Source organism: Chlamydotis macqueenii, chromosome 16 (assembly GCF_036417535.1).
Source record: "Chlamydotis macqueenii isolate bChlMac1 chromosome 16, bChlMac1.mat, whole genome shotgun sequence".
Taxonomy (NCBI): domain Eukaryota; kingdom Metazoa; phylum Chordata; class Aves; order Otidiformes; family Otididae; genus Chlamydotis; species Chlamydotis macqueenii.
Window position 1 is genome coordinate 8,178,671 of NC_141571.1, and position 14,908 is coordinate 8,193,578.

At 37.9% G+C, this 14,908-nt stretch overlaps 1 protein-coding gene across 5 annotated transcripts in view; it reads left to right on the top strand.

The window, feature by feature from the left end:
* The window catches only part of PTPN1 (protein tyrosine phosphatase non-receptor type 1), a 46,113-nt gene that overhangs the window by 24,091 nt on the left and 7,114 nt on the right, over window positions 1–14,908 (top strand). For 2 of the 5 annotated variants that reach the window (XM_086760809.1, XM_086760808.1), the window contains exons 3-7: window positions 4,967–5,057; window positions 8,864–8,962; window positions 11,619–11,756; window positions 13,597–13,806; window positions 14,596–14,757. In XM_086760809.1, coding sequence (XP_086616935.1) covers window positions 4,977–5,057; window positions 8,864–8,962; window positions 11,619–11,756; window positions 13,597–13,806; window positions 14,596–14,757 — 690 coding nt within the window. In that variant the 5' untranslated portion in view covers window positions 4,967–4,976. Of the gene's footprint in view, window positions 1–1,522; window positions 2,059–4,966; window positions 5,058–6,750; window positions 6,852–6,889; window positions 7,302–8,863; window positions 8,963–11,618; window positions 11,757–13,596; window positions 13,807–14,595; window positions 14,758–14,908 lie in introns of those variants that run through there. The other 3 variants (XM_086760806.1, XM_086760810.1, XM_086760807.1) reach the window with 3 other exon arrangements.

Consider the following 14,908-nt stretch of genomic DNA (forward strand, 5'->3'; position numbering starts at 1 on the left):
TTTAAAAGGTACTAAAATGTACATTTGTTTCATTTATGTGGCTAAAATTCTGCAGCTTGATATTAAAATTAATGTAATGTGATGCAATCATCTGTTCATTTATCTGATCTTTAGATAAAGTTCTTGTTACCTGCAAGTTACATCCTCATTTCTCGTCCAGATATCCTGATGTAAAGTTTAATATAGAAGAAATCCAGTCTTCCTTGTCAGAGTGAGTTGAATTAACAGTTGACCTATGTATGTTTTGTCTTAGCAAGGTTCTTTTGTTGAGGAGTCAGTTCACTGCTTCTCAGTTACTCTGTGTGCTCCCTTACACACTGAATCTGAGGGCCATCTCTCATTTGTATAAAGCAGTTATTTATTTTGGATACATTAGTACTACTTGTTTTTCTTGTGATCTTCTCTACAAGTCTTTGCCATCTCGTAGAATTGTAGGGGTATTTCCAGTCTAAAGTCAGCCTGTAATGGCATCTCAGAAAACAGCAGCTTTTACTTGACTTTACTGTAACTTTTTTTTCCCACTCTTCCACCTTTTACAGCAGTGTCATTATTTTTTTTAGTGCTAGCTTTAAGAAGAAACTTTTTTTTTTTTTAAGCTCTTAAACTAAAATTACTTTTTTTTTTTTTTTTTTATTTAAGTCTTCATATACTTATTGTGAATTACTTTCCTGGGTGTGACTGCCTCGGTAGATTACTGTGCACTTCTGTAGGCAGTGATAAGATCTTGGCAATTGCCGCTTCCCGTAGGAACAGAACTGTTAAAATGACAATATATCATTATCTCTTAGTCTGAGCTACTCCAGAATTTATGGTGTAATAAAACTGTGATCAAATTGAGGCCTGCTGCAAAGTTCCCCAGGAGCCTTTCTGTTGAATCTGAAGGCCTTTAGACTGGACATTTAGTTTCTTCTGGAAATACTGACGTGCAAATCTATGCAATATTGCAGTGTCCTTGAATGACTGATGTCATGAACATTATGTGATTTTACCTAATATTTACTTGAAGATTTTGGGGTATATCTTCTCTTTCTTAATCTCCCGTTGGTGTCTGAATAAGATGGGGAAAGTATAGTCAAATGTGCTGCTCTGCTAAGAGTTTACGCATGGCAACTATAGTGTAGTGGAGAGTACCCGTGACTAGGACAGGTAGGAAAGTCTGCAGAAATTACTTATTGACAAAGGGGGAATTGACAGACTAAGGACTCCAGAGTACTTACAGGCTAGGGGACTGAATTGAGGGTAATTTTTTGAAGGCTGGGAGGAATGGACAGAAGGAGCTGTGGGCTGCAGAGTTAATCACTACTGTTAGATTTCTGGCAGGGAGAAGGGAGGAAGGGTCAGGCATTCTGCTAGAGAGGGCTTTGGGACAAGGGACTGAGAGCCACCCTGAGTATTTCTTCCTGGTGAACATCTGTAGGACTCTGGAATGTAAGGCTTTTTTCATGGGACTGATCCCTTTTGTCTGAACAATACAACCATCTGCCCTTGCATTCTGTGTCCTTTTTTTGCGGCTGTCAATGTGATGCTGTCAAGTGGAACCCATTCATGCAACTGAGAGCAACCTTTTCCTGTAAAGCACTAAAGAAGTTCTAATTCCAGTCACTACTACAAATTAACAGCGACAAGAACTTTCCATTTGAAGAACAGCACTTAACAGACTTCCTCTTTCCACCCCTGAAGTTTTTAGGGGTATCTGCATAATGTACAGGACTTAAAAGGAGGAGATAAGTGGCATGGAATGACTCATGCTTAAAACCAGAAGCATTTGACTTTGGAAAACTGACTTCAGTTCTAGCCCTTTCTCTTTAAAGTTTTATATTGCACGACCTTTTAAATGAAATGTCGAGCTTCCTTTTTAAATGACAGGATCTCTTCAGTGTGACTATGAGTGTGATTCAAGAAGGTGTTTCGCAACTGTCCATCCGCTAACTTCAGTTCTCGTGACATCATTGGCTTCAAGTTCCTCATAGCATAATAATTACATGCTTTGAATGAGTCTGCTTTCTCCAACATGAAGATCCTGTATTATTGACGTGTTTTGAAACTGCCCTAGCACCAGTGAGCATCAGTTATGTGCCTCGTGCGGTAACCAATAACAGAAGTTTCTGAGGAATGTACAAGAAAGCCTATAACGTGGCCATTTTGCATAACTTGTCATTGGGTTGTGTTTCACCAATAATTTTCTGTGTTGAAGGCAGTCTGATTTTCATTGAAGTCAGCTCAAAACCCAACCAAAACCCCAAACCGCTTTTGGTCCGTATTGCTAAGGGCAGCATGCCCTGTCTTTTCAGGCATGGATTTGACCATGGTCCAGGCATGCATGCCCTCCAGGATTTTCTGTTCTATGGGTGTTCATTACATTCAGAAATGAAGTGCTATATGCTAGTTGGATTTTCATACGAAACAGCAGGTTGCCTGTTGCCATATCTAGGTCACTCATTTTATTACCACCCAACCCTCACCTCATTTTTTTTCCTATTTGTTGAAATGTGCTTCAGAAATATATTACACTTTTAAAATTGTTTAGGTTTCTGGAGGGTACATGGGTAACTTCTTTCTTTTCATTTTTTCTGTGCCTATGGGAGTTCTGCATCTCCTAGAACTCCCTTATTCTTTCGGTACCTCTAGGCATTTTAGCATCTTTTAAAAGATTCAGTATTTGGTAGTGAAGTAACAGCCAGCTCGCTATTCCCTGAACAATAAATTACCAATTTCAGATCCTTAAATATGTGATGTTGCTACTTGAATCTGTGGCAGTCTCTGAGGCTGGGAGTGGTGTGTGTGTGCACATACGCATGTATGCCTAAGTACAATATTTTTATATTAGACTGCCTATGTATGGTTCCATTTCTGTAATGAAGCATTTAATGTTTCCTTTTTTAAAAGAGGGAACAGTTCTTTTCAAATTTATTAATGATGTGAAAGGAAACAGTGTAGAATAGTTCCACTGCCAATTTAACCCAGTATTTACAGCAAAAATACCTAAGAGTCTTTTGGTTTGGTTTGTGTTTTGCTGGGTTTATTTTTTTAGGGGAGGAGTTAATATGAATCCTAAGTGGTGGGGTGGTTGTGTTGTTTTGGGTTTGTTTTGTTTTTGTTTTTGTTTTTTTTTTTTTTTAACACTTTCAAAAAACTAACGTATGTAGGCTCTGTGGGAAATGTGGTTAGAGATCTAGAAAACCATTTTTCCTAGTTCCCTGGTTTTGTCTCTTGTTGATCCTATACAGTCAGTACAGAAGAAAAATAAACCCCTGCAAAGCCACCAATCTAGTGTCAGAGATGAATTTATGAAAACATCCGTTTTAGCAGCCTTATGTTTGAGATATTAGACTGTGGCAGTCAAAATCATATTCTCCAGACTGCATTCTTCATAAGCACAAATACTGGCAGCCATGTGTTAAGTTATAAAAAGATTGCAGCTGATGTCAGGGCTTATTTCAGTGAGGAGCCATTTCAGAATACTGTACTAATTTTGAGCAGGTATATGTAAAATAGAACTCTTCCTTTGACATGTAGCGTTCGCTGTAAATTGATACACAGCTGAATAGTGGGGTAGAAAAAGATGAACAAGTAAGAAGCTGCAGTAGGTAACTTAAAAAAAAAATCTTCAGCATTGTACAGAATTCTTTATGCAAAATAGAGAGGAACAGAAAAACAGCTCAGTTTGGCCTGCATTTTAGGGATTAGATTTTTGAGCTGGTATAAAATCCTCCTGCTCTGCTGTTGGAAAGCTACCACAATTTTAGCCAGAGCCTGAGCTAATTTGAAACTATTAATAGAGGAGTGCCCAGCCTTTCTGTGCACGTGATCTGTGCATCACAAGCAGCCTTCCAAACGCACTGACTTTATGTGGGCAGAAACCTGGTCCCGTGGATGCAGATCAACACCATGCTCAAATATATCTGTTTCTGGACAGATAATTAATATTGAACTCTGCTTCGTTTGGTTGACTATATTTAGCAAAACTAATTTAATCCAATAAAAGGGGATGAATTTAGCTCAATAATTTGTTTTTAATGATGTTTTTTTTCGTGACCTCTGGGCTGGGTTCATTTATTCATGTCATGTGTGTACACAATGTCTGTCTTCGTTTTTCTTAATTATGCTGTTGAAATATCAGTTCTACAGTAAACCCGTTCTTTCAGTTTTTGTTAATTTGTTAAATCTAACAGCTTCACCCTGAAGTTCCTAGTACTATAATTTTTAAGAATTGCATATTTACACAGTACTTATTTGTAATATGAAGTTCTGTTTCTACATATTGGACTAATGTCCAAGGACAGCAGAATTCTTTTTATTATAACTTTTGAAATTGTCTCAGATAGCTGAACTATTGTATACCTCTGAAAAAACCTGAAAGAAACACTAATTATATGCTTGAGATTTTATATATATATATATATATATATACACACACACATTTTAGTTGAGCATGTGAATTGGATACAGGTAACTTTTGCCATTTGCAGCTTTGTGACATCTTGCTGATAACTCAAGAGAAATATGTAAGTGATCTTAGACAAGTCACCGCTCTCTCTGTGTGTGTGTGATGCAAAGAGGGGATGGCAAGTTTTTTTTCTACCATGATGAAGATTTCCTAATTGCTGCTGAGTCAAGTACAGTTGGTAGTTTCACTCATAGTGGAGAAAATTGCTTAAAGCAGTTTATATGAAAGTGCTTCGGGCCAGAGACCCTGCTCCATCAGGAGTGTAAAGGCCTAATGTCTGGTAAATGTTCTGCTACATTATTATGCAAGCTAATTGTATTTTAACACACAGATAATGTTAGTGTTGTGTTCTGATAAATTTAAACTCAGTTCTTAAGTTGAAACCCAAAGTGCTTTCTGGCCAGAACTGCCACATGTGAAGATGTGAAATCAAATGGGTTTTGTCTTAAAATAGCTAATGGTGTGATGATGTTTGGTGGATTCATATCTAAGACCTTTTTTTGTTTTGTTTTGTTTCAGGACATCAGGCATGAAGCCAGTGATTTTCCATGTAAAGTGGCCAAACATCCCAGAAACAAAAATAGAAATAGGTACAGAGATGTCAGCCCCTGTAAGTACACTTTCTTCTCCATTGTTTGTAACAGACTGTTGACCTCTAATGACTTCTAACAGCTAAATGTTCTTTGTTAGAACAAGATTTATTTTAGATAGATATTTCATCCAAGACAATTTTTTTTTGATACTGTATTTACTTATGATATAGATGTCACAGGATGCCACTCTATCTGTAGGATTATACTAGGGCAGCATACAGTAGATTCTGTATTTGTTGGCAGAGAAGAATGGTGGCTGAAGTAGCACTAATGAAATTGCAAGTGTCCATTCTGTTGCAGGATACTTACTAGAGCATCCTTCTAGTCAGTATAGCATAACTGCCCCTGATGGGAGATGGGATGGTCTTGCATGAAACAGATGACTACTAGAAATAAATCTAAGCTAATACGCTGATTGGAACAGGGAAAAGGGCCATTTGCAAAGGGGATAATACTAGTGAGAGACCTGTGTTTCTGAAATTATTGTCATTACATATTCTCGTGGGAAGTGCATCTTTGAGCACGTACCTTCTATACGAGGCACAGCTCCGTTTGGTGTTGCAGCCTCTCTTTCCTTCTATGATCCCATGTACAAAGACAGTCACATTCAGACTTGCCTATGCCTGGCATGCTGTACTTTTGGGGTGTGCAGAGAAGTACGGGACTGTAGTCAAATGGCTGGCAAATAATACTTGATGTATCAGACGCTAAAGAAAGTTCACAGCTAGTTCACTGAACTGCCTTCTCTGCATTAAAGGACCGTGCTTGTTGTAGGACTTCTTTCCCGCTTCCAGGGTGCAGTACTGCCGCCTGTTTTAAATGCAGTTTCTATGGACGCTGTCACTGGGAAAATGTCAATCTTCTGTTCAAACAAATGTGTGTTATTGTGTATCAGAAAACCTTTATACTTAGTGGTTGAAAGTTACTGAAGTCTTTGGGGCAGTTGATTAGGAACAATAATGTTGCACATAGTTTGCTTTGCTAAGCAGTTCTAATATTTGGGGTTGTGAGTAACGAATGGTTCCTTTTTGCCTTTAGATAATACTGCTTCCAGTCTGTTTCGCTTTTCTACAAAATGTGGGATGTGGATTTTTGTTGGTTGTTGTTTTAATCCTAAGTGGAGCAAGCTGAGACTAACAAAAGAGCAATGAAATTATATTTGCTGTAGTTCTTGAATTTTGATCATTCTTTCTGTACGTTAAGGTGTGTTTGGGTTGGGAACAGTAGCTAAATATCTGTAAGAAGGTCAAGAAGTGTCTCTTCTGTGTGTCCAACATATGTTTAGGCAAACCTTTTACAACCTTGAACAAGCAGAGTTTGAATGTTTAAGCTGCAGAAGATAAGCAGTTGTGTAATCAGATTTATTTAAAAACCGTAACTCGATAACTGTACAAATAGGTCAGTGTGATCTGGTTTGCAAATTACTGTTGTGATTACTTCAGATGCAAATGCTTCCATTCTTGCAATATGTTCTTGAAAAATGAAGCTCAACTTACATTCACCGCTCTGCCGTAGTGCTGTTCTTCTGGTACTTATACTGTATTTCCAGAGTTACAAGCACCAGCAAAAACACTTCTGCGCTACCTGTAATTAAGCTCTTTTCGTTCTTCAGGGCGACTCAGCTTTTTTGATCCTAACATCTGATGAGGTTGTGCATGGATTGTGCTGTGTTGCATATACATTAACCAGTGTTTTCTAATTATGCTGCAGTTGATCACAGTCGAATTAAGCTAAACCAAGGTGACAATGACTATATCAATGCTAGTTTGATAAAAATGGAAGAGGCCCAAAGGAGCTACATCCTTACCCAGGTAATTGCTGGCAGTGGATAATAAAAATCATGTAATTGGAGTTGTTTTTCAAAGGTTTTCTTTAGCCTATTATATTAGTTTCCTTTATTTTAAAACTAAGTGTGTATAAACATCTGTGTATATGTAGAAAGAGGTACATAGAACAATTTTATAGAAATGCTATGTATTTCTTCCTGCTTCATGTTAGCACTGGCTGACTTTTTATAGAGTATTTTGGCCACTTTGTGTATCTGGCTTTAGACCCATCTAGGTTAGGAGCTAATATACTTCTAGAAATCTGCTTGTTGGCATATGGCAGGCAACATTTAGATGTGGTTGAAATTAATCACACTTCTAGATGGAAGGCGGCCAGCACAGAGGCTTGAGACCACTACAGTCTTAAGTTGCCTGGTAAATTCTCTGAAAAGAGGTGAACCTCACTCAATGGGAGGGCTTCACATTTACAGAACTGTATGTATGAACTTCAGGATGTCCAAAACCTGTTTGATATAACATATTTTAAATGTAACAGATATTTGTGTGTTACGTTGAGTGGGGCAGATGTTAAGTAAAACATACTAAGGAATTTCATACACCTGACCTTCTGTTTCAAATAAGCAGAGTGTTTCAGCATGTATTTACTGTTAAACATCCTTCTGAAAGTGATATTACTGTAGTATTTACAGATAATGTACTTCTAATAAGACAGCTTGCAGAAGGTCTGAGTTGGGCAATGCTGATGCCTCTACCTTTAATGTGAGAGAGGAAAGCTATGAATGCAGACTTTAGTGATGGGAATATGGGGGGCAGGAGGGAAGTGGCTGTTTTTCACTGAATTTGTGAATTCCACGTCTATCTATGTAACAAATTTTAAAATACCCAGGTTCTCTGTTTTCTTACTCTGAGAGCTAGCAACTGTGCCAGAATTCTTGTTTGTTCTAAATGTTGGTTCCGTGGAGACTGTCCTGGTCTCTAATCCTGACCTTTTTTTTTTTTTTTTTTTTACCCTTTCCTCCCACACTTTAGATAAAGGTAGACTGGGATTAATATATTCAAGTAGCAGCTGTTCCTTCGGCTCTTCCTTCCTGTTTCTAGAGAATAAAGATAAATCTTCTAAGGAAGAAGTGGACAGTACAGTGTTCAATATGAAGATGATTCTGTGCACACAGCTCTTATTCCAGTTATGCACGACAGGGAAGATTGATCATAGGGTTGAAGTGATAACACCTGTATGTGGAGTAGCCAAATGTGCAGCTAACTGATACTAGTTATCTGTTCTGATACAGAATTTAATGGATTGAAGTGGCCTTTTTAAATCCAGTCACTTTCTGAGGACCCTGGGTGCTGTTTTGTTTGAGTAAGGCGATGGATAGCAAATATAGGAGACACAATGATGCTGGGTTTTGTTGCTCAAAATTCAGAGCAATGCTTTTGGAGTAGAAAATAGGAACGTAGCACCAACAGTAAGTTTCAAGGAAATCTGCTTTGTGAGTAGATGGTAGCCTTTAAAAGGGGTTGCCATTTTGTTCAATCCCAAAGCAGATCTGTGAAGATTCTGGAAAACCATGTAATTTGTTACTGATCTGGCATTTTTTCAGTCTTTTGAATGTTTGTCCAGTCAGTCTAGTAACTTTCAAGTATTCCAGATAACAATAATATATTGCAGCATAGTTCTACATAGATGTTAATTCTGCTCTTAGTTAGTCAGTAAGGTTTTATTTCCCCATTATATGTACACCTTTCTGAAGAAGATTCTCTTGGCATTTTTCACTCCCAGTTCTCTTCTCGCAAGTGAGACTGCTTCTCTCTTCCTGTTGTGTATGGGGGGAAAAGATTAACCATGCTTTCATGAGTAAATTCATAGTGGGAAAATGGAACTTAAAGCTGTATCACTGCGTTTTTTTATAGTGTGAAATGAGAAGTTGCTTGTTACTTGTCTAAATTTATTGCCTAGTGCAGTAACTTCTGCTGGGGAACATTGAACTGACATTAACAGAAAATAATGCTTATTTCTGGGGATTCTGTCTCTGCAGGGACCTTTGCCAAATACTTGTGGTCACTTCTGGGAGATGGTTTGGGAACAGAAAAGCCGTGGTGTTGTCATGTTGAATAGAGTGATGGAAAAGGGTTCCGTAAGTACTTACCCAGTTCTAGCTATGTGTTCATTGCATGTTTATGGTTTTTCTTTTTTTTTTTTTTAAAAAAAAAAAAACACACAAAAAACATGGGGGAGCGCATGGAGAGATGACAATAATCAGTAATTTTATCTGAGAAATTATGCCTAGAATTGAATACCTGGTGAACCGATCTTAGTGCAGTCAGAGAATTATTCAGTTTATAAGTGTAGGTCTTAATTTCTTCTGAATTTGGCTGAAATAAAGCATGAACACAATATGACTCTCCACACAAATCTAGGTACCTGAATATGGTTCTTTTCAGTGTGAGGTTCTTCTCAGTGAGAGGTTGCACCTCTCAAAGGTTGTTTACACCAAGTGTTCGTTCACAAGCATTATGAAATGGTTTTGAAGTAGTTATAGAGGCACTCCAAGTTTCCTTCATGCGATAAGAGTTCTGATTATTAACTGTATCATCTAGGCAAATTGTTTCTCCACCAGTTTCTTTTTTTTTTACAACAGACATTAGAAGTATGAGGAGAATGGGGGTACAATTGAAAGTACTTTTCCTGGTATCACTCTTCAGCAGTAATCTTCTGGGTGATATAGAGCCACTAGCTGTTAAGCCAGTGCTTTATTTGCTAGGGCAAATGTGATGGGCTAAGTTCTGTCCAGACCTTTTGGGAAGTTTACATTAGACAAGACAAGCAGAAGATGAAGGGTAACAATTGGGGTTGTTGGAAGTAACTTACTTTCAGACAGAGAAAGTTTTGGTTCCTCTGGCACGTGGAGTCTTGAACGGAAGTGCGTCAGCCCTTCTGATGGTGGAAAAGACAACGAACTGTCAGGCATGGCTTTCATCCATGGGTCAGAGTTCTGCCTCTGTGCTAGTTCCACAGCTGCCATCCCTAAAGTGGACTTGGCAGCTGTGCAAATTTGAGACAAGCAATTTTAAAGACTGATGGAAATGCACAATTTAAAGTTGAATGTTAGAGTGCAGTCGGTGTAAAGACACTCTGGAGGAGGGGTAGCAGGTACGTTGGGTATCCACTGTGATAACTGGCTGGTATGTACTTTTGCATGATCAGGGAAGAATTTCCAATAATCAGGAAAATTCTTGCACAATGAGTTGTGTTTTAATAAACTGCAGTCTTGATTTTTGAGTATTTTACTTTTTTTATAGTGCAAGTGAAATTTAATCTTTGGAAGAGATGCGGTAACTGTATTTTTCAATAGTTTCTTCCTTTCCAACCATTCTCACTTGTTCTCCACACTGCCAGTGGTTTTGAACAAAATAAATTATTGTGGTCCCTTCGGGCAGGCTGCTTACAGTTCTTAGCAAACAGCAGTGGGGGACCTATAGTGGAGCACAACAAAATATTGTTTGCAGACATATTTGGTGGATAAATTAGACACAAAGCCAATTGCTGTCTCTTTAACATTAATATAAAAAACAAAAACAACAGTGCAGAGAATTTTAACTGCATTCTACACCCCAATAAACTAGAGGATGTATTTTGCATGAAAACTAGAATTAGTCTGAGCAAAACTAGTGTTAGTCTACCTATGAATAAAATACTTAAGGGTTTTCTTATTTATTAAAATGCTGTCAGAAATCATCTTAGTCTTGAGAATGCTATTCTTTTTCCATCGTTCTTCCACTTCAACTTTAAAGCCGTATTATTTGCCCTTTAATGAAAGAGGCACTAGCCATGTCCAACAACCTATTCTTAGTGCCTGCTTAGGTGTGGGCAGATGGTAGTCATCATTCCATTCCAGAGAAGTGGTGCTTAGTGGCAGAAGTGGCAGGCCAGTTCTCCCAGTGAAAATATCCTTAAATTTAACTGTCAGAAACGTGACTGCTGACTTTCCTACTCATGCTGCTGCTGAGTTTCTTTAGTTTCAGTTTTTTCCTACACACTGCAAAAGATGGTGCTTTTCTATTCGATTGACTTATTTAAGGATGTAGTAGTCTTTGCAAAACTAAGCTCTCTGGGAAACTTTACTGAGAAAACTGAAATTCAGTCAGAGTTAGGTAATTGGCATGTTTGCTGAATGCAGTTTGGTTTTTTTGTTTGGTACTTTACTTAAAACTGTGCATTGTAAAATCAAAATGATCTAGCTATTGTTTTTATTTTTGTGCTATTTTATTTCAGCCAAAGTCTCATCTCACTTGCAAATTAGTAATGTTGTAAGTCTCTATACGTAGCTTGTTTATGGAATTTGTAATACTTTTTCACAGTATGTTCTGCTCTTGTTAACATCTATCTCTTCTTTTGAAATTTAAATATTTGATGTGAGGATAATAAATAAAATGCAGAGTAGACTAAAATTCAGATTTTGGCAGTGTTGTGAGAGCTTTTTCTACTTAGGAAGTTACTAGATTTGTTTCTTGTTATTGGTCTGACAGAAGCTAAATTAAATAATAATTTTGGTGATTTTGATTAGATTCCATAGCTTCACCCTTTCAGCTTACATGTAGAAAAGAGAGCTCTACCTAAACAAAGCTGTCCTCAATCCTCCAGTATTTTCATGAGTTCTGTCAGGGTCAAAATAATTTGACTCATACAAAGGATTCACTGAAGACTGTCTCATAAGAAAATGTTATATTTAAGGATGTTCATTCCTTGCCTTGTACACAAACATAAATGACATATATCTCCTACTTGTTCAGGTAAAGTGTGCGCAGTACTGGCCAAGGAAGGAGGAGAAGGAAATGTGTTTTGAAGATACAAACTTGAAACTAACATTGATATCTGAAGATATAAAATCCTATTACACAGTACGACAGCTAGAATTGGAAAACCTTACAGTAAGTACAGAAGCTAGTACTAATCAGATTCTTCAGTCTCTCTGAGGTGAGATTCTCCTCCTCATCAACAAGATCTTGAAAAAGATGGTCATGAATTATAGCAGATTTTGTTCTGGAATCAGTGATTCTACTTGAGATTGTTCTTCAGCCTCTAGTTTGTGTATTGTAGAAATAAAAGTTAAATATTTATGAAATGTATCTGGGGAAACTACAGTCGTTCTCATGTCTTCAGCCATACACTAAGTGAGAAGGTTAGTTTGTCACTACCTGGGATTTAGGCGAACCCTTTATAAAAATCACTTAACAGATGTTCTGGTGCTTTTGTGTTATAGCTGAAATAATTGCTCTTCCTGTCACTTAAGCTACCTGTTTGCCTGTGTCTTGTTCTAAGATTTCTTTTTAGATTTTTGGCTTAAATCTTCAGATTTTTCATTGATGGCCTTCATCAGAGAGCAGGAACTCTATTAGCCCTTGTCCCACAATGAGCTGTATGGAATCATAGAATCTTTAAGGTTGGAAAAGACCTCCAAGACCATCAAGTCCAACCATCAACCTAACACCACCGTGCCTACTAAAGCATGTCCTGAAGTGCCACGTCTACATGTGTGGTGACTCCACCACTTCCTTGGGGCCTGTTCCAGTGCCTGACCACTCTTTGCTCAGTACAAAGAGCAGGCCTCTAGCTTTGAGAGAAATAGCTCTTTTTCTTTTTCTTTTTTTTTTTCCCTCTTGTGCAATACCAAAATAAAACTATACGTGTCATTTCCCACCCTTCCTCTCCTCTTCAACATATTACCCTGTATTGGAGCAGTGGGAGCTAATCTAAAGCTCCTTGGGGAGGCTGGCTAAGGAAGAACACCATTCATTTTCACGGAATGCAGGTCACTGAAGGTGATGTCTGAGGTCCTCAATGGTGCATGTTGTGACGTGCTGGCCCAAGTTCTGTGCTGTCCTGGTACTGCTCACTACTGGAAGATGCAGTTATCTGTCAGTATCTTTCACGCTTCGTCCTGCCAGGAAATGTGAGACAGCAGATAGGAATTTGACTAAATTATACCCAAGTAAGAATTTAGTTGATGTAGTTTGTGGTGTGTATGAGCTATGATGTCTACTGTAGACATATTTGGTGGTTGTAGCTCAATATGCTAGGAGGATGTGAGCACCAGTGGTTTGGTAGTCTTGGAAGAAAGTTTTCAGGTAGGGAACAAAGCTGTAAAGGAACAGCAATGATAGTGTAAGGGTTTTGTCTGCAGAAAGCCTAAAGGGCTTCTGTAACTTGAGGTTCCTCATTTTGAGAAATCTTCAAATGATACTCTGTTGTTGGCAATTGAAAACCAGTAGTGCCGACTGTCTCGTGTTAATACAAGCATGTGAACTGTACTTAAAGACTAAACCATATTATAAATAAGTAAATTTACTTGTACAGTTCCCTTTGCTCAGAACAGAGACCTTCACAACTAGAGATAATTATCTGTAATTAGTTTCTTAGCTGTGCAGCTGTAAGAGCTCCCTCAGACTGGTGGAACTTTATCATTTGAATTTTTCAGCTATTCTAAAGATGTAGTGGAAGCTGTGTAGTCTGAGTAGCATACAAAGCTGAGAAGGCACATGCCCCCAGTTCCATGTAAGTCAGAGTTATTTTCAAAGGAAGTAGCTAAAATTTTTCCAAAGACACAGATTAGATATTTTTACCTTTAGGTCAATTTCAAATGTCTAAAGCTGTATGTCAAATAGTTAAGTGACTGTTTGCTCATTAGAACGTTGTTGTAGGCAACTGTGCTTTGAATACTCCTGACTTGTGTATCCAAGCTAAAAGAGTTCCTAAATACTGTTTTTACAGACACAGGAAACTAGAGAGATTCTGCACTTTCATTATACTACGTGGCCTGACTTTGGTGTCCCAGAGTCACCTGCTTCATTCCTCAATTTCCTGTTCAAAGTGAGAGAGTCAGGCTCACTTAACCCTGAGCATGGACCCGTTGTGGTGCACTGCAGTGCGGGGATCGGGAGATCGGGAACTTTCTGTTTGGTTGATACGTGTCTTCTGCTGGTAAGATCTGCTTATTCTAGACAACATGCTATTTCTGTAGAGTTATTTTGAGGAATGGTTTGTTGTAGGCTTACAAAAAGCTGTGTTATGCTCTGTGAAGTATTGTTGCATGCTATTTCCCATTATCATACTCATATTCTGGTTTGGGAGTGTATTCCAAGGCATTTTGAGTCTGGAGTGTATTCTTAACTGGGCATTTTGAGTCTGGGGAATAATAAAAGTCTATAGTTTTTAGAGTGGTTTGCCAAGGTAGGCTTTGTCCTCATGATTAAGGGGAAAAAACAAACAAACAAAAAAAAACACACACAAAAAAAAACCAAAACAAAACAAAAAACCAGTAGATGTCTGCTAAATAATAATGTGAACTATACTGAAACAATGCAAAATAAATCTAATATGTTTCCTTTTACAGAGTCAACTTTGTCCGTAGGCAGGGAGAAATTTTCCTGACTTTAAGATAAAACTGAAGTTCCTTTGGCTTTATCCTGTTGCTGTGTGAGAGCAACTAATACACAGAAGTCAGGCCTAGGTTAAAATGTCCTATTTTTTTTTCCTAATTATATTTTCAAAACAAGAAAGACAAAAGAGGGAAAAGTGTACAACATTTTGTAGGCCAAATGTGTTTTCCCTTCTCTGTCTTTTTAAAGACCAAATAAATAGCTTGATACCAGTTTTGTGATCATTTCTTAATTCTGTAATATGGAGGGTAGTCTGAACACCCTACTACAAACTGAGTATTCTACTGAATCTCATCAGAGTACTAAGGATGTTTAAAATTTTTATTTTCAGATGGACAAACGGAAAGATCCTTCTTCTGTGGACGTTAAACAGGTTCTCCTAGAAATGAGGAAGTACAGAATGGGACTCATACAGACAGCAGATCAGCTCCGTTTCTCCTACTTAGCTGTTATTGAAGGGGCAAAATTCATTATGGGAGATGCTTCGGTGCAAGTGAGTACTATTGACTGCACGGCGTAATGAGCTGCAACTCTCTTCTAACTGTAGCAAATACGTGGCACGAACAGAATAGAAAGAAACTTTGAATTTCATGTTTGCTTCAGCTTCAGTAAATTTTTATATTATGGGGTTCTTAAATATGACA